We start from the raw sequence: 26153 nt of genomic DNA, 5'->3' as shown, positions 1-26153 counted from the left end.
TTGTATTAGAATGGATGATCCTCCCAAATACTTAGTATACACACCCCTAAAATTGCAGTTGCTTAATTCAGTAAATATTTATTTTTATTCTTATGGCCCAGTTGATGGTGGTTCCTCATGGAGGGATGTAGGATGATGAAATCTCAACCAACGTTAATATATGATTTCCACAGTCAGTTTGAATATTGGCATCAAGTAGGTACTCTGAGTAAGAGGTGATCTTGTGTAAAAGGTCTGAAAGAGGCTTACTTCACTTGTACTCACCTTCCATCAGATAAGACCCTATCAATGGTACCACCTAAACTACAAGGAAGACTGGAAAATATAGTCTAGCTTTTTTACCTCAGGAAGATGAGGAATTAGGTATTGTAAACAGCTAGCAGTCTACCTACTCTTTGAGTATAAAGAGTAGGACATGTAAATGATGCATAGGAATAGAGATGGAAAAAAGGAAGTGTCCGATGAGAAGAATGAGTATAAAGATGATACACTAAATTAAAGATAGGAGAAAATGTCGAGAAGTAGACAACAGCCAGTATTATAAAACATTTCAGAGAAGTCAGAGAGACTAAGCACTTGGGAAAAATTTCTACATTTTGATAGAAGAAGGTCATAACTGATTGTCACAAGAAATATATGTAAAAAGATGGGAGCAAAATCAGGAGATTAAGGAAAAGGTAGCATTTGTCTGTGTAAATAAGGGAATATTGAACCTTGAGCCATCATAAACAGTTATAACATCTTCAAATATAGTGAAACAGATTTACCTATTATTTTTATTTTATGTATTAGCTAGCAATTTGGGCTAGTAAAATTAAAAGTTTGAATGTTATATAGAAATTTTCTTTAGAGCAGAGAATACTTTTTGTACTGTATATATTAATTATTTTGATGTTGAGTATTTTTTATTGGCCAGTATCTAATAGGGTTTTCCCAATAATTATTTTTATTTCTCTCATCTTACAAATATACATACTGGTATAGGTAGGAATTGCATTTGGTATCCAGGAAGAGATATTAAACCTCAGAATCCAAAAACAAGTCTAGAATTTTTAGTATATTTAATATAAGTGAAATTTTAAAAAATATATGTGATCAAACTCAATTTTGTGATTCATTAGAACAGAGTTTAGCAAACAGCTCATGGGCCTAATCTGTCCAGCTGCCTTTTAATTTTTACAGCCAGTTAACCAAGAATGGTTTTTATGTTTTTAAATGGTTACATTTAAAATTTAAAATAAGTACATAAGCAGCATCTCTAGTTGCCTCTTTGTAGACAAAGCCTGAATGTTGACTATCTGGCCCTTCATGAAAAAATTTACCAATCCCTGACTGAGAAGCTTTCTTTTATGCTTTATAATAACAAGTAATAAGCATATTATTCTTTCATTCATTTTTATGTTTTGAATTTTAAATTTTGATGGCATTTTTATTGGGTATCAAGAACATGACCCAACATCACAGAATATAGAAAAGGAATTGTTTAAACTTTCTCCCTACAAAAACAAAAAACAAAACAAAAAACAGGTAATTTTGTTCGAAATTGCAGAAATATCTTAGGAGATTTTTCTTCTATTCCTTTATTTAAATTGACATATTAATGAGATATAAATATTGTGCAAGTTTAAGGCATACAGTGTGTTAATTTGATACACATATATTGCGAAATGACTGGCACTATGGTGTTATCTAATACTTCCATCAACTCACAGGATTACCATTTCTATTTGGTGGTGAGAACATTTAAGATATTTCAAGTATATAATACACGTTTGTTAACTATAATTATCATCCTGTACATTAGATCCACAGAACTTATTCATCTTATACCTGGAAGTTTGTACTCTAACCAACACCTTCTCATTTCCTCCAGCCGCAACCTTTGGTAACCACCATTCTACTCTGTTTCTATGAGTGCAGCTTTTTTAGATTCCACATATAAGTGATATCATACAATATTTGTCTTTCCCCATCTGACTTATTTCACTTAACACAATGCCCTCAAGATCTATCCATGTTGTCACAAATGGCAGGATTTTCTTCTTTGGTTGCTGAACAATATTCCATTGTTTGTATGTACCACATCATCTTTATCTATTCACCCGTTGATGAACACTTGGGTTGTTTACGTGTCTTGGCTATTGTGAATAATGCCACGATCAACATGGGAGTGTAGATATCTCTTTGAGTTCCTGATTTTATTTCCTGTGGATATATACCCAGAAGTGAGATTGCTGGATCATATGCTGGTTCTGTTTTTATTTTTTTTTATTTTTTAAATATGTGAAATTTATTGTCAAATTGGTTTCCATACAACACCCAGTGCTCATTCCAACAGGTGCCCTCCTCGATACCCACCACCCACCCTCCCCTTCCTCCCACCCCCCATCAGCCCTCAGTTTGTTCTCAGTTTTTAAGAGTCTCTTATGCTTTGGCTCTCTCCCACTCTAACCTTTTTTTTTTCCTTCCCCTCCCCCATGGGTTTCTGTTAAGTTTCTCAGGATCCACATAAGAGTGAACACATATGGTATCTGTCTTTCTCTGTATGGCTTATTTCACTTAGCATCACACTCTCCAGTTCCATCCACGTTGCTACAAAGGGCCATATTTCATTCTTTCTCATTGCCACGTAGTACTCCATTGTGTATATAAACCACAATTTCTTTATCCATTCATCATTTGATGAACATTTAGGCTCTTTCCATAATTTGGCTATTGTTGAAAGTGCTGCTATAAACATTGGGGTCCAAGTGCCCCTATGCATCAGCAGTCCTGTATCCCTTGGGTAAATTCCTAGCAGTGCTACTGCTGGGTCATAGGGTAGGTCTATTTTTAATTTTTTGAGGAAGCTCCACACTGTTTTCCAGACTGGCTGCACCAATTTGCATTCCCACCAACAGTGCAAGAGGGTTCCTGTTTCTCCACATCCTCTCCAGCATCTATAGTCTCCTGATTTGTTCATTTTGGCCACTCTGACTGGCGTGAGGTGATATCTGAGTGTGGTTTTGATTTGTATTTCCCTGATAAGGAGCGACGTTGAGCATCTTTTCATGTGCCTGTTGGTCATCTGGATGTCTTCTTTAGAGAAGTGTCTATTCATGTTTTCTGCCCATTTCTTCACTGGGTTATTTGTTTTTCGGGTGTGGAGTTTGGTGAGCTCTTTATAGATTTTGGATACTAGCCCTTTGTTCGATATGTCATTTGCAAATATCTTTTCCCATTCCGTTGGTTGCCTTTTAGTTTTGTTGATTGTTTCCTTTGCTGTGTAGAAGCTTTTTATCATCATGAGGTCCCAACAGTTCATTTTTGCTTTTAATTTCCTTGCCTTTGGGGATGTGTCAAGTAAGAAATTGCTACGGCTGAGGTCAGAGAGGTCTTTTCCTGTTTTCTCCACTAGGGTTTTGATGGTTTCCTGTCTCACATTCAGGTCCTTTATCCATTTTGAGTTTATTTTTGTGAATGGTGTGAGAAAGTGGTCTAGTTTCAACCTTCTGCATGTTGCTGTCCAGTTCTCCCAGCACGATTTGTTAAAGAGACTGTCTTTTTTCCATTGGATGTTCTTTCCTGCTTTGTCAAAGATTAGTTGGCCATACTTTTGTGGGTCTAGTTCTGGGGTTTCTATTCTATTCCATTGGTCTATGTGTCTGCTTTTGTGCCAATACCATGCTGTCTTGATGATGACAGCTTTGTAGTAGAGGCTAAAGTCTGGGATTGTGATGCCTCCTGCTTTGGTCTTCTTCTTCAAAATTACTTTGACTATTCGGGGCCTTTTGTGGTTCCATATGAATTTTAGGATTGCTTGTTCTAGCTTCAAGAAGAATGCTGGTGCAATTTTGATTCGGATTGCATTGAATATGTAAGATAGCTTTGGGTAGTATTGACATTTTGACAATATTTATTCTTCCAATCCATGAGCAGGGAATGTCTTTCCATTTCTTTATATCTTCTTCAATTTCCTTCATAAGCTTTCTATAGTTTTCAGCATACAGATCTTTTACATCTTTGGTTTGATTTATTCCTAGGTATTTTATGCTTCTGGGTGCAATTGTGAATGGGATCAGTTTCTTTATTTGTCTTTCTGTTGCTTCATTGTTAGTGTATAAGAATGCAACTGATTTCTGTACATTGATTTTGTATCCTGCAACTTTGCTGAATTCATGTATCAGCTCTAGCAGACTTTTGGTGGAGTCTATTGGATTTTCCATGTATAATATCATGTCATCTGCAAAAAGCGAAAGCTTGACTTCATCTTTGCCAATGTTGATGCCTTTGATTTCCTTTTGTTGTCTGATTGCTGACGCTAAAACTTCCAACACTATGTTAAACAACGGCGATGAAAATGGACATCCCTGTCGTGTTCCTGATCTCAGGGAAAAAGCTCTCAGTTTTTCCCCATTGAGGATGATGTTAGCTGTGGGCTTTTCATAAATGGCTTTTATGATGTTTAAGTATGTTCCTTCTATCCCAATTTTCTCGAGGGTTTCTATTAAGAAAGGATGCTGAATTTTGTCAAATGCTTTTTCTGCATCGATTGCTGGTTCTGTTTTTAATTTTATAAGGAAACTCCATACTGTTTCCCATAATGGCTGTACCAATTTACAATCCCACCAACAGTGCACAGGGACTCTCTTCTGTCCATATCCTCACCAATACTTACTATCTCTTGTCTTCTTTTCTTTTTGTCTTGTCTTCTTGATGATAGCCATTCTAACAGGTGTGAAGTGATATCTCATTGTGGTTTTGATTTGCATTTCCTTGAGCAGTGCTGTTGAGCATCTTTTCATGTGGATCATTTGTATGTCTTCTTAAGAAAAATGTCTATTCATTTACTCTCTTCATTTTTTAAAATGTTTTATATTTATTGAGAGAGAGAGCACGGGGGATGCAGAGAGAGAGGGAGAATCCCACACAGGCTCTGCACTGTCAGTGTGGAGACCAAAGTAGGGCTCAATCTCACTGTGAAAGGATCACCTGAGCTGAAATCAAGAGTCAAGGTTTAACTGACTGAGCCACCCAAGTGCTCCTCTTCTGTTCATTTTTAATTAGATTGTTTGGTGTTTTGCCATTGTGTGTTACAAGTTCTTGATATATTTTGGATTTGAACCCCTTAGAGAAATAGGATTTGCAAATATTTTCCTCTTTTCTGTAGAGTGCCCTTTCATTTAGTTGATCTTTTTTTTTTTTTTTTTTTTTTTTTTTTTTGCTATGCAGAAGCTTTTTAGTTTGATGTAGTCCCACTTATTTTTGCTCCGTTGCTTGTTCTTTTGATGTCATGTCCAAGAAATCATTGCCAGCACCAATTGCCAGGAACTTTTCTATTTTCTTTTAGGAATTTTATGGTTACAGGTCATATGTTTAAGTCCTGAATTTACTTTGAGTTAAATTTTGTGAGTGGTGTAAGATAGGGCCCAGTTTCATTCTTCTGCATGTTTAGTTTTCCCTAAACTATATATTGGAGAGTTTGTCTTTTTCCCCACCAAATATTCTTGGCTTCATTGTAAAATATTAGTTGACAGTAAATGGAAGCATTTATTTTAAGGCTAATTCTGGTCTCTTGGCTTATACTAACACCATACTGTATTGATTACTGTAGCTTTGTAATATAGTTTGAAGGCAAGAAGTGTGATGCCTCCAGCTATGTTCTTTCTCAGAATTACTTTCTCTGTGTGTGAGTGTGTGTGTGGTTCTGTACACATTTTAGAATTGTTTTTATCTGTATCTGTGAAAAAAAACATTGGAATTTGGAGAGATTGCATTGAATCTATAGAGGTCTTTGGGTAGTATGGACATTTTAACAATCGTAATTCTCTTAAGAAGTTTCTCTTAAGCCATTTGATCGAATTCAATAATATACCCATACTAATGTAGTTGTCATATGCTTTGATTAGAGAAATATGAAATATTCCATTTTTGAAATATTTTGGCTTATAGGGTTATTTGTTGATTGATTCAACTCATTAACAAAAATCAAACTTTGAGTTATCAGTCCTATTCTGAGTGTGGATTGCATGATATTACTGATACCAGTAATACTGGAGACATTAAAGTTGTTACTTTTTCTTTTGTTATACAATCAATTATGTGATAAATCTCAGAGGGTATCATATTACATTATTTCTGATCTGAGAGTATATTGGTAAGATACAGTTTCTTTCCCATCTTCTTTATCCTAGAACAATATTAGTAAAATAAGATATATTGATTGGGATAAGAGGAATATCATGTGAATTAGTGGATTAGAATATGGATATGATCGAACAATCAAATAATTTTTATTTTAATCCAAAGGAAAATCTGTCATAGAAACAGCCCATGTTATTTTATTTTTTCTCTTTTTAAAACACATGCTTAGTGTTTCAAATCTAATAGCAGAAAAATAAAGTCAAATCAGTAAAGATTCAGTAAGAATTATACCTGAATTTGGAACTTGACATCACTAGATATCTTGATTTGCTGGTTATTTATATAATCAGTTTAGAACATATAACCTTTGTTGAAAAATATAAATAGTTCATGATGAATTCCTACGGCTTATACACTATTGCTGCCTTTGTACCAGGAGTGGTTCCTTTGTTCCAGGAGTGTACAAAGGGAGTGGTTCCTTTCTCTCTTTCTTTCTCTATCTCTATCTCCTAAAATATTTGTTTAGATTTAAATCACTTCGTTAAAAAACACTTTCTTTTCTAAAAAGAAAAATATACTTGTTGAGTACTTTAGGAAAAACAAAGTGGGATGTAGGTTATGATCAAAATTTAGGTTTTTGGAGATACTTTATTAACTCAGGACTAATATTAAACTATAATTGATAATGCTTACCTTTGGGTGGAGATTATTTTAAGTTTCTCAAATTCTAACTAAAGCATCTGCCCTTATTTTTTCTAGATACAGAGAAAGGGATAATTTAATAGATTGCTTTAATAATAATGTTAATATACTAATATTAGAAATGTGGCCTCTTAGAAGGAACTTTCTGATCGTAAAGCACCTATGAGAAGTGGATTTTTTCACATAAGGCATATATTGCTTAATCTTTTCAGTCTTTCAGTTTATTTTCATTGCTTAACTTTTCAGTGCTCTTATCTGTTCAATGTCGGTAATAATTATTCCCCAGAGTCATTTTGAGGGCGGGACCTAGCACAATTTCTAGTAAATAGCAATTAAAAATCAGAAGCTTATTGGGGCACCTGGGTGCTCCAATCTTGATTTCAGCTCAGATCATGATCCCATGGGCATGGGATCAAGCTCCATGTGGGATTCTGCACTGAGTGTGGAGCCTGCTTAAGATTCTCTCTCTCTCTCTCTCTCTCTCTCTCTCTCTCTCTCTCTCCATACCTCCCTCTCTCTCTCTGCCCCTCTGCCCCACTGATGCACTCTCTCTCTCTCTCTGTCTCTCTCTAAAATAAAATTTTAAAAAATTTAGAAGCTTCTTCATTCCATACTCCCTAGTTCACATATATCTTGGATACACACACAAGTGGGTACAGACATTTCTTTTAAAAACTAACAAAATATGAATTGGCTTTTAAACACTGAATAGAACGAATCATTTCTAATTAATCATAAATGTAGCATAGAAGAGATTGAAAAACATATCAATATAATTTCAAGTATATTAAAGAATGTAATGTTGGCATCCTGGGTCAGAGAAAGTCCTCAAAGTTGCTCACACTGTTCACAACACCTGGAATGCCTTTGTCTCTCTTGTCTGTCCTTTCTTTCAACCTCGTTGTCCAACCTGACAGGTTCCAACTTGTCTTTTGAAGGTGCTCTCAAAAGTCCTCTTCTCTGAGAAGTCTTCCTTGGGGCTCTGACCTACTGTCAGCAGGCACTTCTCCTCCATGCTTTGATTCACCTGTCTCCATATTTTTGTTCTGGTCACAGAATAAACATTTAATAAATGTGAATTCTTCAAACAATTCTGAATCTATTCTATCTCTGATTCTGCTATATCTTTCATAGAAGGAGCTTTCCAATATTAAGATGTAATGTTTCAGTTTCGAATGCTATTATTAATGTATGATCCACATTCCTTTTTTTTTTGCTTTTGCTTCTAAATAACATCCCTTAGAAAAGCGTATAACGTCGCTTTAAATAAAATTACATTGGAATATGACATTGTCATGTATTATGGAACGGATGAACTCATGTGAATTCAATAGATAAAGAGCTAAGAATAACTATATATACAGCATTATTTCATAATGAACGCAAATTTGGAATGTAGAACCAATAAAATGTCCCAGAATGTGTTTTTAGTTGATGAACACAGAGTAAGGGAGTATTTTTGTTGTAGATAGTGGAAGGATGATTTAGGGCAGTTACTATTTTATTTTTGTATGTCTTGTTTAATTAAATAGGCAGTAATAAAAATTTTAAACATGATAAAAGTTTTCCCAGAAACTGTTGATAGGTCTTCCTGCTGGAAAACATCCACTAAAAAATGTTTATCTCCTGTTTTTCCTATGATTTTATACTACAAGCAGGATTAAGAATTTAATAAAGAAGAGTGAACTGTAATTATTCAGGAGAACTATTATGAGGGCATAAATTTAAATTATTTTGAATTTTATACTCTAAAGTTTATAAATTTGACCTCTTTTAAGAGAAATGAAAGAAACAAGGAAATTCCTTTCTCCTGTGTTTAGACATTCCTTTCCTCTCTCCCTCTCTCCCTCCCGTCTTCTTTCTGTAGCTTTTTCATTCAGTTTCTCTTTAAAGAACAATTGCACCAATAGGCTACTTCAAATCAAATTTATGAAGCTAAAAATAGGGTCGTAAAAAGTCTTACATTTTTATTCTTCGAACTAAGAGGTAGTATCATTATGGCATGATTGGGCATGTGCGTGTGCATGAGTGCATGTTTTAAAAGGCTCCAGTTATGCAAAATTTCAAGCTTGATGACTTGAGTATCATTTTATATTGGAAAATATATGCTGAACAGACTTTCTTGTATCTGAAAAGGGCAAGGAAATAATTATATTAATTATCTAAAAATAAAACATACATTTTATACCACAGTTCCCAGCTGAAATGAATTACTTGCTAACAGAAGTTAATGTTTAATTGGCTAGGTACGGAAAGAGTATGGGAAATGCCTGCGGACGCATTGTTGTAGTGGCAAAAGTACAGAGAGTTCCATTGGCTCAGGGAAAACATCTGGTTCTCGAACTCCTGGACGCTACTCCACGGGCTCACAGGTAACTAGCATTTGTTAATCAAAATGAGATATCTCTTACCTATATTCTGTTACACGTTGCTGTCCTCGATCAGAACTATCTTCTATCCCAAGTGTTTAATACATCCAGTTTGTTGTTGTTGCTGTTGCTGTTGTTTTAGTGTCTCACACAAGAACCATTATGACAAAAATTTAAGAAGCCACATTGCAATAAAATTATGAAACTTAGGGTCTCAGTTTGCATGATAATTAATGATTTTAGATTATTCCTAGTTGAATGAATATAGATGGTGAGGAAAGGAATTTGGCACTTTCCCCAAAAGTCTAAGAAAGGGATATTTTATATATATGATTCTTAAGTGAATTACCTCTTTTAACCAGGAGAGTAATTCTCTATCACATACTGAAAATATGTACTTATTGAATGCTATGTTTAGTAAAAACAGCCCTAATTCATATTATATTTATCATGTGGTGATAAGTTGAATACAGTTCAAAGCTGTGAAGGACACATTAACAGCAGCATTGGCTTAACTGGTCTACCTGTTGCCCTTGGCCATCCAGCACTCCAGGTAGCAGCTGCATTGACTGTCACCTGGGAAGCTGTAAACTTTTGAGTAACCTGACTGACATTTTTCCCATGCCACAATTTGAGTCCAAAGATTATTATATAGAAATTTCAGCAACTCCAGGATGCTAAAATGAGCCAATCAAATAAGACAGGATTGGGGTGCTTTGCTGGCTCAGTCAGTAAAGCATGAAACTCTTGATCACAGGATTGTGAGTTCAAGTCCCACACTGGGCATGTAGCCTAACTAAATAAAATGATAAAAATAAAAAAATAAATAAATGCCAAGATTATGTGGGCCATGGGTGAGTTTGAGCTCAGACTAGCAGACTAATATTTTGGAGATTTCCTGATCCAGTGGGAAAAGCAATCATGTTTTCAGGGTTGTCAATTTATTTTATTTTTTTCTAAAGAAGGCTTAAATTTAAATTGATAAAGTTGTAAATCAGGAACTTAGTTTTTCTTAACCCTTTCAGCTCAACCTGTGGATCTTAATTTTTTTATAAATTTGGTAATTTTATATGAAATAAGAAAGATCACTTTAGGTGTTCTTTGTTTAATGCTTGATTGTCTTGTAAACTTAACAGATTAAATTTACCAACAATTCCATTTTTGTGCTTAGAAAATTAAATATCCTTGGACTGCCTGGGTGGCTCAGTCAGTTAAGCGTCCAAATCTTGATTTCAACTCAGCTTATGATTTCACGGTTCCTGAGATTGAGCCCCATGTTGGGCTCTGTGCTAACAGCACAGAGCCTGCTTGGGATTCTCCCTCCCACTCTTTCTGCCCCTCTCCCACTTATGCTTTCTCTCTTCCTCTCTCTCAAAAGAAATAAACATTAAAAAATAAAGAAAATTAAGTATCATTGACCTTTGGATATCATTTACAAATTTAATATGTCTGATTTATATGTCAGATTGGACAATTATGTACACCTAAGTAGCACTGGAATGACTCTTACTTATAAATGAAAGATAATGCACAATATATTCATAAAGAAATACTTTCTTCAAACTGATGGAGTTCTCTTTTATGAGTAAAACCACATATTTAATATCAATCTAACATTTGTAACTAAACATTTAAAACTAACGTGTAACTGTCAAACCTACCCAACTATTAACACTTAAATTAATAACCACAAATTATCATAATGATCCTGAAGCTTCTCCCTACATATAATACACAATCATTAACAGTTTGAATTTTTTTTTTATTTCTATACCTTACTGAGGTTACAAAGTTGCAAATTTGGGGGAACAGATGTATCAATTTAGGTGGGCTGAGATTTCTGAGTGTAGGACTACTAAATACATCAGCCAATTAGAAATCTGAAGTCTCCGGGCACTTGGGTGGCTCAGTCGGTTAAGCGTCCAACTCTTTATTTTGGCTCAGGTCGTGATCTCATGGTTTGTGAAATCAAGCACTGCATCAGGCTCTATCCGTGCTGTCAGTGTGGAGCTTGCTTGGGATTCTCTCTCTCTCTAGCTCGCTCTCTCTCTCTCTCTCTCTCTCTCTGCCCCTCTCCCACTCACTCCCTCTCTGTCTCTATCAAAATAAATAAATAAACGTTTAATAATCTGAGGGCTCACATAATTTTATGGGTACACATGGATGATGCTTCTAGCATGAGGCTCTTCTCCTCCACACCTTTACTTTCACACCAATAATCCTTACCTCCCTTTTTGTAATAATCTTTTCCACAACTTTGAAATTGACATTGCTTAGATCCTGTGTGCCATCTAGCTTGATTAGTTCCTACATGTTTTTCATATAACTCAGTTCATCAGCCACCATCTTGTGACATTTGACAAAAGTCACTAATGAAACAATCCAACTTGAAAGTTTCACGTATTATGTTACAACAGAGTTGTGTAATGTTTAGCCATACTTTTAAGGTAAAAGAGCAATGCAGGTTAACAGAATAATCATAAATTTGCTGTGTGGTAGCCCATGGTTAGAAGTCTAGCCTTGGCATGTATCATCCATGACCAAAAACAAGTTACTAATGTTATTGACCCTCAGTTTTTTCATCTATAAAGCAGTGGTAATAATACTTATTTGTTACGTTGTTAGGAAGATTGAGGTAATGTATTCAAAACACTTAAATTGTGAGGACTCAATAAATTGGAGCAGCTATCCCTTATTAGTGTCATTATTACAGAATAGAATATCAGATATATATTTCAAAGCTGTATCATATTTTTTCTTCACTATTATATTTCTGATATCACAATTCTAGTCCTCCAAAATAAAAAACCTTACATTGTTTCCTTATGCTGACTATAATACTAATTCTGATTAACTGACCATCCAACCCTACATAAAGTAATAGTTATTTAAATCATCTTTTCAAGTAAAAATCATAAATGTATTTCATATAAACTGTGACCTTCCATAGTCTAAACTACTCATTGATATTTAGATAAAATCTTGAGACTACGGATGCCTTATCCATGTCAGAAAACTTGTAAATTAGCAATCCCTATATGTGTGTGTGTGTGTATATATATATATATATATATATATATATATAATTTTTTTACTAAAAAATATTGAATGTCCTGTATTTAATGGCAGGACAATCTTCTAAGCTCTCAAGTTACAGTGGTTAAAAGACAAATACCTTCCCCTGTGATCTAGAGCTTTCATTCTAATTGTGGAAGATAGAAAACTTATTAAAAAATAAACCAACAGAAAATACCAGATTATAAAAGCTGGTAGAGAGCCAAGTATGGTGATTTGATACAGAAATTCCAGGTGGCTACTTGGATTAAGTGCTGGAAAAAGACTATTTTGGAGGATGATATTGACACCAAGATTCTGAATGACAGGAAGGAAATTCAGGGGAAGAGAATTCCAGGTGAGAGAACATCTAATGCAAAGCCCTTAAGATAGAGGAGACAGGCAAACTCAGGAATGGAAAGAATGTCATTGACTAAATTGGGTGAAAGTGAATAGGAGATAAGTCAAAGAAGAAGGCTAGACATGGATCAGTAATTGTTTGTAAGAGTACGGAAATTTAGATTTTATTTTGAATACTTTAGAAAGCCAATGAGATGATTTAGGACAGGAAGTGGCAGGAGATCATCCACGTATGACAAAGATCACGTGGCCTCCATGTAGGTAGCGGAGGGACATTGACTGGCAAGACTAAAAAGTGAAAGTCCTCTCTACCTGTTGCTCCCCCTACCTACATGTTGCTAATAAACACTTACAAAAGCTCTGTAGTACCCAAATCACACAGACAGATATTCACAGCCATATGTATAGAATTGGTTTGTGTTTGTATGTGTTTATAAAAACTATGGACTAAAGTATTATCCTTCCTCTTTGACCTTTCTTTAATCTGTCATTTGTTTCCTATTTGTTTTGACTTTTTAGGTATATTTATATTTATCACATGAATTTGAAACATAAGCCGTGTATGTAATGTCTATTAAATTGTGAAGCATCGTAATAAAATGAATACCTGTGAACATCCAACTCAGAAATTGAACATTTTCCATATATGTTGCCTTCTTGAAACCTCTTTTGAATTAGTTCCTGTGCCTCCAACCAGAGAAGACTTCTGTTCTTCATTTCCTTGATGTATTCTAATAGTTTCTCCCCCTCCAAAAAAGATGTTTGGTGTTACTTTTTAAAATCTTTTTTTCTAAGTGGTATATTACTATATGTTGTCTTCTGTGACTTGCTCTTTTCACCCCCACATTATCCTAGTTCATTCCATAAACATTTAAGTGTTGTCTCTGTGCTATATAATGTATACTTTTCCTCTGCCTGCAATATTTCACCTTTTTCTCCTAGATCAGGAGCCAGTTGAATGGATTCAAATGTTGGTTTTGTCATTTATTAGCCCTGTGACATTGGACATGCTAATTAAATTCTGAACCTCAATTTTCTAATCACTAAGAGTACTTGCCTCAAGGAACTCTTGTGTGATTTCAATGAGTGAATAAATGAAAAACACATAGTATATAACCTAGAATTCTAGGTTCTAATTCTAATTCCATAGATTTAATTAAAGTACATATTTTACATATAAATACATATTTTACATATACATACATATAATCTTTATCTTGTACCACATAGTATTTCAGGGTGGTGATACATCAATAAACAAAAAAGACACAACTTCTCTTTTTTGATAGTCTCAGATCTAATTCAGACATTAGATGTTAAATAATGGACATTATATATAAATATAAGAAATAAATACATTGTAGTTATAGGTCATGTTGTGTAACATAATAATGACTATGGGGGGGAAAGCAGGGCTAGGTGGGTGGAATACAATTCTAAATAGGATGATCAAGTTAGGTCCGTTCAAGGAGAAAATATTTGAGCAAAAATTTAAAGAGAAGAAGGAGTTATCCATACGTGTATCTGAGGGAAGAACACTTCAGGCCGAGGAAGCAATTGTACCAAGCCTGAGGCAGAAGCATACTTAGCTTGTTAAGGAATGGCAAGAGAACCAGTGTGGGTACTCAGGTTGGGGAGACTAACAGAAGCTGAGATAATGGGGTAGCTCATACAAATGTCGCCTAACAACAATCATAAATTCTTCAAATCTGTTAAGAAATCACTTCTTCAGTGCAGTGCTCACAGACTTCCCAGCCAAGGATGTATCCTCTCATATGCACTGAAACATTTTGTTTAATTATGTAGTATAACAAACATTAACAAAAGTATACAAAAGATAAGTGTATGCACAGTGATTTAGTACCTCTCCCCAGGTTAAATATTAGAATGTTGGGAGTGCCTCAGAAACCCTTTGGACCTTTCCCCATCATTCACCTCAAACATATCCACCATCTTAATTTTTCACGTATTTTGTTTTGCATGTGTGTGATACTTATTCACAGGACATCATCCAGCACATATTCTCTTCTATTTTCTTCCTGTCCTCAGACATCTATGTTGCTGCAGAAAGCTATGTTGATTTTCTATTTTTCTTATTCTGTATCATTCTATACATCATTCTACCACTGACAGTCATTCGGGTTTGTAGTCTTCAGCTATAATAATTAATGGTTCTGTGGAGATTTGTGGGCACATTGTTTACTTTGGCATTTATTTTTGTGGTAATTTGTTGTATCTATCACTTACTAACCTAGTAGTTCCACAAAGATAAAGATATTTTTTTGTTTGCCTTTCCCCTTTGTATTTTCTGGAGTAGCATTTGGTATGCAGTAGAGGGTAATTAATATTTTTAATTTTTTTTATTGTCTATTATTTGGGGGGAAGAGAAAGAGAGACATAAAGCAAGCAGGGAAGTGGCAGAGAGAGAGGGAGACACAGAATAGGAAGCAGGCTCCAGGCTCTGAGCTCTCAGCACAGAGCCCAACGCGGAACTCTAACTCACAAGATCATGACCTGAGCCGTAGTTTGTCGCCCAACTGACTGAGCCACCCAGGTGCCCCCTAATTAATATTTTTAATTAATTAAATGACAAATAGAAACAAATGTGAGAGAATTGTCCCCAGTATTTCAGTTTGAAGTTTTAAAGTATGTTTCAATAGAAAGTGTTCAAGTGCTGAGGATCTATAATCCTGCACCAGTTTTCTTATTCTTTTCTTTCTTTTTCTTTCTTTCTTTCTTTCTTTCTTTCTTTCTTTCTTTCTTTCTCTCTCTCTCTCTCTCTCTCTCTCTTTCTCTCTTTCTCTCTTTCTAAGTAGGCATGAGCTTGAACTCATGACCTTGAGATCAAGAGTCAAGTGCTCTACTCAGTGAGCCACTCAGGCACCTCTCTTATTCTTTTATTTACTAGTTTTGTTCTGTGTGTGTGTGTGTGTGTGTGTGTGTGTGTGTGTGTGTGTCTGGTGTCTACGTGTGTTTCTTTGTGTGTGGTTGCTGACCTATAAAACAATATACACAATGTAGAAATGCCCCAAGATTTATAAAACCAATTGTCTAATATTTTAAGTTTAGGTACTCCTCTTATTCACGGTGTTCAAATATATTTGGAACATAATCCATTTGAGAGCTTGGTTTTACCACTACCATGACTAGGAGTAATAGTTCTTAAAACTATATTCATCCTTGGAAAAACTGAAAATATTTTGTTTCCTCATCACAGGATTGTTAATACTTTTTTGATCCCTAACTCAATAAAATAGCAAAACAATAAAGTAGAAAAAATCCACCTCCCAATAATAGACAAATATTACACTGCTTCAGTTATCTGGCACTTAGAAACTGAATTTGAGAATATAAATAATGATGTAAGAATTTTCACTTCTCTACAAATTACCTACTGTGAAGAAATGAATAGGGTGAACTGACTTCCTTTATCTCCTTTGAGAGAAAGAAAAGTCAAAATCATATATAACCTGTGAAATTACACTGATCTTAAAAAATTTATGGAAAATATTGAGTTTAGTCGCATTTTAATAATACTCTATTCTTTTCTTACTAACCTTTTTCTCTCTTGCAAGTTTCTGAATTCTTGAACTAAATCTTTTGTTAATAAAACTGACAATTTAATACATATTTAAATATCCATTCCCATAAAAGTTACAATGAAAATAATTGTTTCACTCTGGAAACTAAAATTATTAAAATTCTAACTGTCTAGAGGACACTTCCATATACTTTCAACATGTTTCAATTGGTATAGTACATTACATTTATTGCTTTTTCAGTTACAATTATTTTTGGTATAAGCATTTCAGAAGACACTTAATGAGAACCAATTATTGTCATTAATTTAGTTTCTGATATTCTTATGCTACCATACTGCAAGCATGTAAAAGTTACACATTTGCCAGATGCTGGACCAAAGGTCTCGTATAACTACAACAGAAAGAAACAGAACGATTTGTGTGAAACTTCACTGCCTGGTGAGTTCATTTCCTTTTGTGCCTTTACCCCATCCAGAGCCGAATTCGTAGAATGTGGAATGACACAGTCCGAAAGCAGTCGGAGTCTTCCTTCATTACTGGAGACATAAACAGTTCAGCGTCACTCAACAGAGGTAAGTAGAAATGATTTTTCCTATTTAGTATGTTTGTGATTACTTTATGAAGTTCTTAAATGCATTGCTTTTTTTTTTCTTTTTTTTTCTTTTCGGAACTTCTGGACCTTGTTCCAAGTGATAGGAATATTGCAAGGATATAAAACCTGGCTGAGTGTAGCACTATGTTCCATTATTCATAAGCCTTTTTTTTTTTTTTTTTTGAATCCTGAGTTTTCAGGAAATCTTTTCTGAAAGGAAGTTAGAAAATGAGAACTTTCCTTTTCTAGTCATCTGCCACTTTAATAAACTGGTGAGCTGTCAGGCCTCATTGGAAGCAGTGAAAATGGGCAATTATGTGGCTATATAGTCTGCTAAGCATCATAGAGTTCCACATTGTCCCAGGCATAGAGCAATTTCATAGTCTTTGTGGAAGTAAAAATATACTGTCTAATACATATTTGAGACAACCTGTGTATTTGGGGTAAAAATCTCATCTGATCTTAGTATCTACAAACTTATCCAGCATATTTAAAGATCTAGGAAAAAATATATATATACATATATTATGATTTGTGTGTGTGTGTGTGTGTGTGTGTGTGCTTCTGGTTATCATGTGCCTAGGGCATCAATTTAGACTTTGAAAGTGAAGTTTCCTTAAGCTACTATTTTGTTTGTGGTTGATTTTTTTTATTCTTCTCTGTCTTTCCGTCTCCCTCTTTCCCTCCTCCCCTCCCTCTTATTCAGTGTATGTGTGTGTTGGGGGCAGGGGTGATTAGAATTAAATCAACTCCAGTCAAAATGAGTAAATGCTATGTTTGTCTAGAGCTAGAGGACACTGTAGACATTGCTGGGGAATACTTAGAGTATAGTTTTATCTGGAAAGGTGGAATTTGCATAAGCCTATTCCAGTCACAGTGTCCTAACAGATATTTTTGATACATATATTAAGTATATATTGAGTACACATATATTGAGTACAACATTGTTTTTTTCCTTATCCCCGAACTAGGATTATTAGTTGGTTTTAAACCTGCTTCTGTTAGCTTTTTGTTACATTAAATGCTACTTAGAAACAAACAATTAACAATCATGGGTTATGATTCAGAAAAATTTAGATCCTGGTGTGGCTCTTAATTACTTTTACTCAATTAATTTGCATCTTATTTACATAAAAGAAGTTGGGACTAATAGTGTCCAAGTTGAACCTGATACAGGGACCCATGTTATATGTAATCTTAATATGTTATTTGGGGCAGTGATATAACAACTATAACCTAATAATGATATTACATTTTCTCTGTCACTTCTGCCTGAGTAGGAATAGTGAGTGCAATTATTCCTCCAAAAAATACCTTTTTGTATTTTGTTTCTTTATTAATCTGTTTTTATTTGCTAGATTTTGATTTACATAGTATCATCTAAATATTCTTTTTCAAGTTTTATTTTAATGGTTAGTTTGTGAAAATTTATTTTAATATGAATACTCTAACTTAAGACATACTTTCAAATCATACAATACAAATTACTTACAGATGCCTTCAACATTTAGAAACTAATTTGCTTTCATAGTGACAGACTTTGTTTATTGTCTAATCCCACAGATGGAAAATTTACAGTATGTTACTAGAAAGAAAGATACCCTTATGAATAGGATTTTTTATTAGAAGTATCTTGCATCTAATGATCACAGTAACCATAGAACAATTGTTGTTTCAACAAAAGATGAGATCATGTATTCTAATGATGTACTGTTTATTTGCCTACCGCAAAGATGGTTAAAATATGTAAAATTATTATGTTGTCTAGTATTATGATCTAAATTTATATAAAGATTGTAAGGTATGTGACTTTACTAAAAATTGTTTTAAATGGACACGTTTTCATGACCTTGATTTTCAGGTCAATCACAAATAACATTCTGTACACTTTTTAGTCCCTTGTAACGAATTTCATCAACTTGGAATATGTAATTATGTGGATGACTGGGTCAGTTTGAAGTATATTTAAAGGAAATAATATTTCATATTGACCAATCATATGTTTAAATCTGGTTGCAAAATCTTTAGTTTTAAAAGTATTTCTTAAAGTTACTCTTGAAGAATGGTATAAAATTTCTTGTGACACCCAATAAGTTATTCTAATGTTGACTTTGGGGAGGGGGTTAAATTGAATTTATGATTTGAAGTGTGTCCAGCCAGTGATCTCTTCCTTCAGGATATATATTCTTCCTTTCACTCAGTGACTTTAATGGTGGTAGACATCAGAGTGATCTTCTTGATTTCTCACATTAATTCCCCATTCCCCCAAGTCAGAAACTCATTTTATTCTCATCTCATTATTTTTTTGTCTTAGATGCCTGGAGTACTTTAAAATTTTATTTCTTCATAGTATATCTCTGAAGTTCGTCTTTAACCTCCTTCTTTAATCTTGTCTTATTTCCCAGGGTCCTATCTTCCCTGCATTCAGGCGTGTGTATCATATTTAGGTAGGTGGAATCCAAGATTCACCTTTCGAGATAAACCCTTCAGTCACCTCAGCAACATAATTGTTCACCATTATTTAATCGAAAGATTATATTCTCTGTTAAATAAAAATTCTAGGCACTGCATCTTTGCATCTTCATATATTCTAACTTCCCATTCATTCTTAGTTTCTTACCAGCTGGCAATTTTTTGTTAATTTAAACCCCATTTTCCTTTCTTTCCAAGTCAGTTATATTAAATTTCTTATTTTTGTCTTTAGAACAGTTCTGGCCCTTGAAAACTACAAGAAGTTGTCTAAAAGCTACTCCTATTTTTACCTTAGGTTTTCTTTCGTATTCATACCACTGCTCAATTCATCAAAAGAATAATTATTTTATAATTCTGTATGTCTTACCATCTATTCTTCCAAACAGGAATTCATCATTATCATCTTTGGGATCCATTAAGAATAAAACATCTACCATGCAGTACAGAACTCTTTCTCAAGGGTTTTTATTTTTTCAAACCATCTTTAATATTCTGTTCTTGCACCAACTTGTTATATCCTATGTATCGGATTACCTGCCTAGATTTTCCAGTGTGATCAACTTGATTACCGTTGGGATTTTATTCCTTAGAATCATGCAAAACCTTGGAAGATTTATTGATAATTTTCAGTTCATGTAATCATTCTTATATATTCTCTTTGGAATTTTGTTATTTGGTCACCTCATCTCTTTAAAACCTTCCATTACATTTGTCCTTTGAATCTGTATATTCATGAAGGGGTTTTTGCAAAGGTTCCCTGTGCGTTTTAAGACATATTTTCTGCTTCTGACTTGTTTGCTACAATGCTACTCACTCATAAATTAAGAATTCCTTGAGGCCGGTACCCCAGGGCAACTATCAAGTTAATTTCCCTGATGCCACTGCCTACACAGTTTGAAGGAGCTTTTCAAGAGCATTAATGTGGTAGTTGAGTATAAAAAGTTTTAAAGAAGTTTAACTCTGATCCAAACTCAAGATTTTACAAATGCCACAGGAGGGTTCATTTATTTGTTCATTTAAATATTTACTATTTGTTCATATCTTGAAGTCAGGCCTCAATCCCTGAGCCTCCCCCAGGTGTATTGGAAATCTCACCCAACTTTCCAGTAGCTCCAACTTCCCAGCAGTGGTAGAAACAATATGTAGCTAGAGTAATCTTCACCTCATATCTCCTACCCACAATCTCTACTGGCCAAACCTTGCCCTGAATGAGTTAGACCATCAATGCCTCTGAAACTTGAGTTTCATCCCAAACTGAAGCATTTCTGAGAAATTGCTCTGCTAGTTCAGTTAATGGTTAAACATTTCCTCTCTTTTTATAGATCCGTATAGAAATTGGGGTATTTTCTGAAATTAGATTTTATTAGGCTTTATCTCATTGTGAATAATATAATTGCATTTCCCATTTTCTTTTTATTTCATTAGTTGAGTTGACATCAGAAATTTCAGTTTAAAATCTAGTTTTGCTAGATAGCTGCTACCAATATGATGTTGTATGAATTATGACAAGTGTCCTATGCCCACCCCTCCTCAGCTGTGGAGTTATTACAAAAATGTAACCCATTGTAGTGGCAGGATTAGCAAAAAGGCATTTCTTCTTTTGAAACAATAGCTTGACCAGCAAAGGTGGATTTTTGTTTCCCCCTACCTCCCACCCTCTGTCTTATCAACCTCCCACAGAAATTAATGCAATTTAGATTTTTATACATGGAGATCTGACTGGTAAAGCTAGATTTATTTAAGCCAAATCTATGTGTTGTATGACTGAAAACTGTCTCTTTTGTAGATGTCCAGCACTTATTTATTAATGTTGATGGGATTCTCCATTCAAGGTGCAGATTCATATTAATCTACACATGCATTCTCAGTAAATTTATGTAATCAGTACAATTATGATGGCCTACGACGATCTTTTCATCAATTTTAGGGGTAAATCTTGGCTCTCAGTGGCACAACTACCTACTGAAAGGCATCACCTGTTAGGGACATTGTTGATACAAAGGGGGAAAGCATCATCAAATAGACATTTGCAAATTGTTGACTTACTCATTGTAGTTTTCATAGTAGTTTTGAGAATGGGGTTTCGATCCGGTGACTTTTGGTAAATTGCTTATTTTCTCAGTGTCTATGCAATAAGGATATAAATAGCACCCTCTTCACAGGGACCTTGACAGGACCAAGTGAGTTTACATATGTTAATTCCTTACTACAGTGCCTGGAACACAAGTACTATTATCATTATTTTATTCAGAAGTTCACTTATATCTTCTAACAAATGAAAACTGATCCTTGTCAGTGCTCTGAGATAATTAGATATAAAAATTCATCATTCACTACTGAAGGTTTTCTTTCCCCTTTTTTTTTCTAGTAATAGGTAGTCAGAATACAGTAGTTACCTGAATGCCAAGTAAAAGAAATAATAATTTATCTAAAGTGGTGCTACCCTTGAGGCTAAAAAAAAGAGATAAACTAATAAAACTGAATTGTCTATTCTAAATTAGAAGTTAAATGCACATTACATCTGCCTAGTTGTGCTTTCCACTTTTGATTTGTAACCATATTTTAGCATTGAAGCAATAAAGGTAAAATATTTCTTCTCCCTACCTTAGATAATAAAATAAGCAAACACTGTCTTCTCTTTCCTCCAAGCCCTATCCTGCCCTTCAGAAGCTTAGAGAACACTAGTTCAATTCAAACAGTCCTGCTAAATAACCAGTGGTGTAGCAGAGCAGGGATGTGACTCATTCCCATTTTAAAACTCATGTCTTCTCAGAGCCTGTATTGTCTTTCCCGGGAGGTTGATCACTGAGGCAGAAGAAACTTCACAATAAATCACCTGTCACCTCATTAATATTCAGGCTTTTCAACTTATTTTGCTTTTGTGTTTTTAAAGAAAAATGCAAATGAAGATGTGTAAGTGGTGTTTCACAGCAATTAATGATTTCTATAAATTAGAGCGCACTAGGGTGAAACCCTATACTCATTCACTGCACTTTATTAATGTCAGTAAATAAAATTTGGCTTATATGCATAAAATATGTCATATTTCTCAAAAGCCTTGCTGCTTTGAAGGATTATAAAATTGTTTGTAAACATTAACCAGATCCTGCTATAACTTGACGTCTATTTGAGGAATTTGCAAGAGTTAAATGATGTGCATAGCTAATAAATCAGAGTACAACCTGTATAACAAATTACTTTTTGTTATGAATAAGCATTGTGATATTATGAGTACAAATATAAGTATATATGACATGGATAAAGTTTTCATATGAAATTCACATTACATTTATATCTAGTATTTTTTGACGTTTACATTCTTCATTTGTAAATGAGGCAACATTGCTTCCTGTGTTAATTCCTTTCCTTTATACATGTCATCAATAAAGACATAATCAGAAAATGTACAAAAAATAAGGAAATCTTCTGTGTTAGGAAAATCAGTTTAATAACACAAAAGTAAAATAGTTACAGGTTGTAAAAGTGAAATGCTATGTCAAATAGATAAGTAAACAATGCTATTAGTATCTTGATTCCTAACTCAAGGAGACCAAATAACTTTCAGAATAAATTCTCCATTACAAAATTAAGTATATTAAATATTGATTTCTACACAATTGGGGCAAATATTCTTGCTATAAATTGTTGGTAGGAACTGAAAAAGAAGACTTTTAAAATGCTTGTCCAGTGAGTCCTTCTTATGCTTTGCTTTTAAATTTGTCTCTTTGATGTAAATCATTTCAATCATAACCATCCAGCCTCTCATAATCAACTCTACAGTAGCAAAAATGGTTTGTATTTTACTACTACTACAACTACTACTACTACTATTATTATTATTATAGCTTTTATAGATCCCTTCACAAAGAGAATTCTCTGTGTAGATTCTTTTTTATTATGGTTTATTATCTGACTGCCTTATATATAGTTCGCACTATCTCTTATCTCTTTATTTCTTTTAAAGCTTATTTATTTATTTTGAGAGAGAGAGAGAGAGAGAGAGAGAGAGAGAGAGAGAATGAGAGAGGGGAAAGGGGCAGAGAGAGAGGAAGAGAGAAAATTCCAAGCAGGCTCAGCACTGTCAGCTCAAAGCCCAAAGCAGGGCTCAAACTCAAGAACCGTGAGATCATGACCTGAGCCAAAATCAAGAGTCGGATGCTTAATTGACTGGGCCATCCCCGTGCCCCCCTCATACTTCTTTACTATTAGTCAAACAAGCTGCAGTGAAATACCTTGATAGTTTCTAAATGTAACACTATAAAACATTTCCACTGATTTTTGAAATATTACTGTTGTTTCATCGCTGAAGATATAATTTTTCAAAAAATATATATTTTGAACAACTAAACACACATACTCAACTTCTCTTCCGAAATTGCTGGTATTCTTTTTTCTAATAGAACACAGTATGGCTCTTTATAGTTTTTGATCAACTTGGGATTTCTCTTTTAATGTGTACAGCTACAAATTTGCCTATTGTACACTATTCATTATTCATCCATTGTCTTTATTTCCATGAAGAAGCCAGGTTTGTGAAATGATTCCTAAAGGACAAAATCTAGATCCCAAACAAGATCTATCTGAGCACAAAACCCTATTCATGACAACAAAAATTTTCACTCTTTTCTTATTATGACAGTTTTTCATGAAGCTTGCTAAGATTAGAATAAAGATATTTTCCAAGAATGTATTTCAAAGTGATTTTTATCACTTCACATGGAATTAAGATATTCTTAAAACCACAAGTTATAACATCTTTATTTCTTAATTTCCTTCATGTACCATTGACTTCCTTCTACTTTATTTTGCTCTAGGTATAGTTCTTTAGTGTGGTTTCAGCCTATTCATTTAGTGAAAGAAAAGCTTTAAAACACTGTAAATATATGGAGAAATGGGTTGGCCATACTTTTCAAAACTGTTTGGTATGGAATATGCTGATTTGCTATGCATTATTGTCCTAGTTTTAGGACTTAGGTTGCAAGAAGATTTTTATAATCATTGTCTTCTTTCCTGGAAGGCCTCAAGGTACTTTACTGGTAGAATCCTTTAACTTTAATTTTTTATGTTTCAGTAAAAGGATGAATGAACATTTTGGTCAGGGAAAAATTTTGTTAAAAAATCAGGTAAATAGTTTCTGCCTATAATGATTTAGTATTAGAACCAACCAAAGATACAACTTTCCCCAGCTATTTATACTCCTGAATTTGATATTGTCCCTTGTCAGGACAATGTGAAAATGCCTAGAACGAGTAGAAAATCTGTTTGAGTTAACTTCAAAAAGACACTGATGATGTATAAATTAAACTATTTTATGTGCTAATTCCAGTTTTCACAAAAACTATGGACTGTCTTAAAATTTAAAAACAAAACCTGACTGTACCTCTCATCTGGAAAAATGTTTCTACTGGATTATAAACATAAAGGTTCTGATGATATAATGTAGTTATAGCATCCAAAGTTAATTAACAAAATCATTACTTGTTCAAATTATTTTTTCTAAGAAATAGATTGTATTAACTTATATCTGCTACTTTCAAAGTAATTAGAGATTAATTCAATTATATGAAAAATTAAATTGTGGAAGAGGGTTAGCCAAAGAGAGCCCTCATTAGAAAAAGATACTTATGGGGCACCTGGGTGGCTTAGTCAGTTAAGGATCTGACTCTTGACTTTGACTCAGGTCATGATCTCACGGTTCATGAGTTTGAGCCCCACATTGGACTCTGCACTGACAGCACAGGGCCTGCTTGGAATAATCTGTCTCCTCTCTATATGCCCATCCCCCACTTGTTTGTTTCCTCTTTCTCTCTGTCTCTCAAAAAAAAAAAAAAACACTAAAAAAAGGAAGAAAAAAGAAAGATATAGTACTTAAATTGTCATTACCAATAATTGTGTAGTATCTGATTAAAATAGCTTCTATTTTATTGAACTACATTACATACAGAAGCATATACTTTACATAGCTCAACCTTATATACTGCATGTCATTTGAAAGTGTGTTTATCTGATAGGTTCTCCTATGATTTTCCTAATAGTCTTTCTTCATAATTTATCATTATAAGGAATGTGGGTGCTTCAAAAACTAAGATAAGTTACCCATCACATTCATAGGAAGTAATTTATAACCCTGGAAAATCATTGGAGAATTAAGAAAGATTTGAGAGGATACACAGATTGAAAGAAGATAGTTAATCTTGATGTAGACAAATGGAAACAATGTAAGTTTCCTGAAACAGCCTCATTTCTAAGAAGGACAAAATTATGATTATATGATGAAATAGGCCTTCTCTGAACGTTATTAAGAATCTCTTTGTTCATAGATAACTTCTTTGAATTTACTTTTCTCAGACATGTTTTTAAAATGTTGGTTCTAAATTTAATATTCAGGTTTTAGCCAGGATAGACTTTCTGCATGTAAGCTATACAATTTGTTCAATATAGGAAAGTCTGTCAATATAGTACAGAGCATTATACAAAAAGTCAGATTTTTTTCACATTGGTAAATCATTTCCTATTGTTAAGTAGTTACTATATTTTCGGGTTTTTTCTGAAGTGTGTTTTATTAAATGAAAATGCACAAGCTGTGTGTGATTTATAAATAAATATAGCTGTGGAATTGGCTACATACCATTAACAGATATCAAGAGATAATCTGATGTAGAGAAAATGAATTAAATATAGTGTGAATGACAAAGATAAATACTCTTATGCTAAATGCCTTTGATTTACTAAAAAGAACTGTAATTTACTGCTATTTTGCCTGTGGTTAAGCAAACTCAGCTGGTTATCTTTAGGCTTAGTATTTTTTGTTTTCAGTACTATGGAATGTATTCACAAACGACCAAATGTATTCAACACGTCCCAATTTAACAGCACACAGAAAGATATCCCTTTGATTACAAAGGATGAGTTTTAGAGATGAATGACTGAATAGTATAG

The 26153-nt window shown here is 33.9% G+C and overlaps 1 protein-coding gene across 33 annotated transcripts in view; it reads left to right on the top strand.

Moving 5' to 3' along the window:
* ADGRL3 (adhesion G protein-coupled receptor L3) overlaps positions 1-26153 on the top strand; it is an 813483-nt gene that overhangs the window by 768376 nt on the left and 18954 nt on the right. For 30 of the 33 annotated variants that reach the window (XM_053901514.1, XM_053901520.1, XM_053901521.1 and 27 more), the window contains 2 exons: positions 9072-9197; positions 16626-16722. In XM_053901514.1, coding sequence (XP_053757489.1) covers positions 9072-9197; positions 16626-16722 — 223 coding nt within the window. Of the gene's footprint in view, positions 1-9071; positions 9198-16625; positions 16723-19147; positions 19190-26153 lie in introns of all 33 variants that reach the window. The other 3 variants (XM_053901523.1, XM_053901524.1, XM_053901539.1) reach the window with 1 other exon arrangement.

Source organism: Panthera pardus, unplaced genomic scaffold, assembly GCF_024362965.1.
Source record: "Panthera pardus isolate Hobbes unplaced genomic scaffold, ASM2436296v1 HiC_scaffold_13, whole genome shotgun sequence".
Taxonomy (NCBI): domain Eukaryota; kingdom Metazoa; phylum Chordata; class Mammalia; order Carnivora; family Felidae; genus Panthera; species Panthera pardus.
The sequence above is the reverse complement of the archived record's forward strand: the minus strand, read 5'-3'. Positions and strand labels throughout refer to the sequence as shown.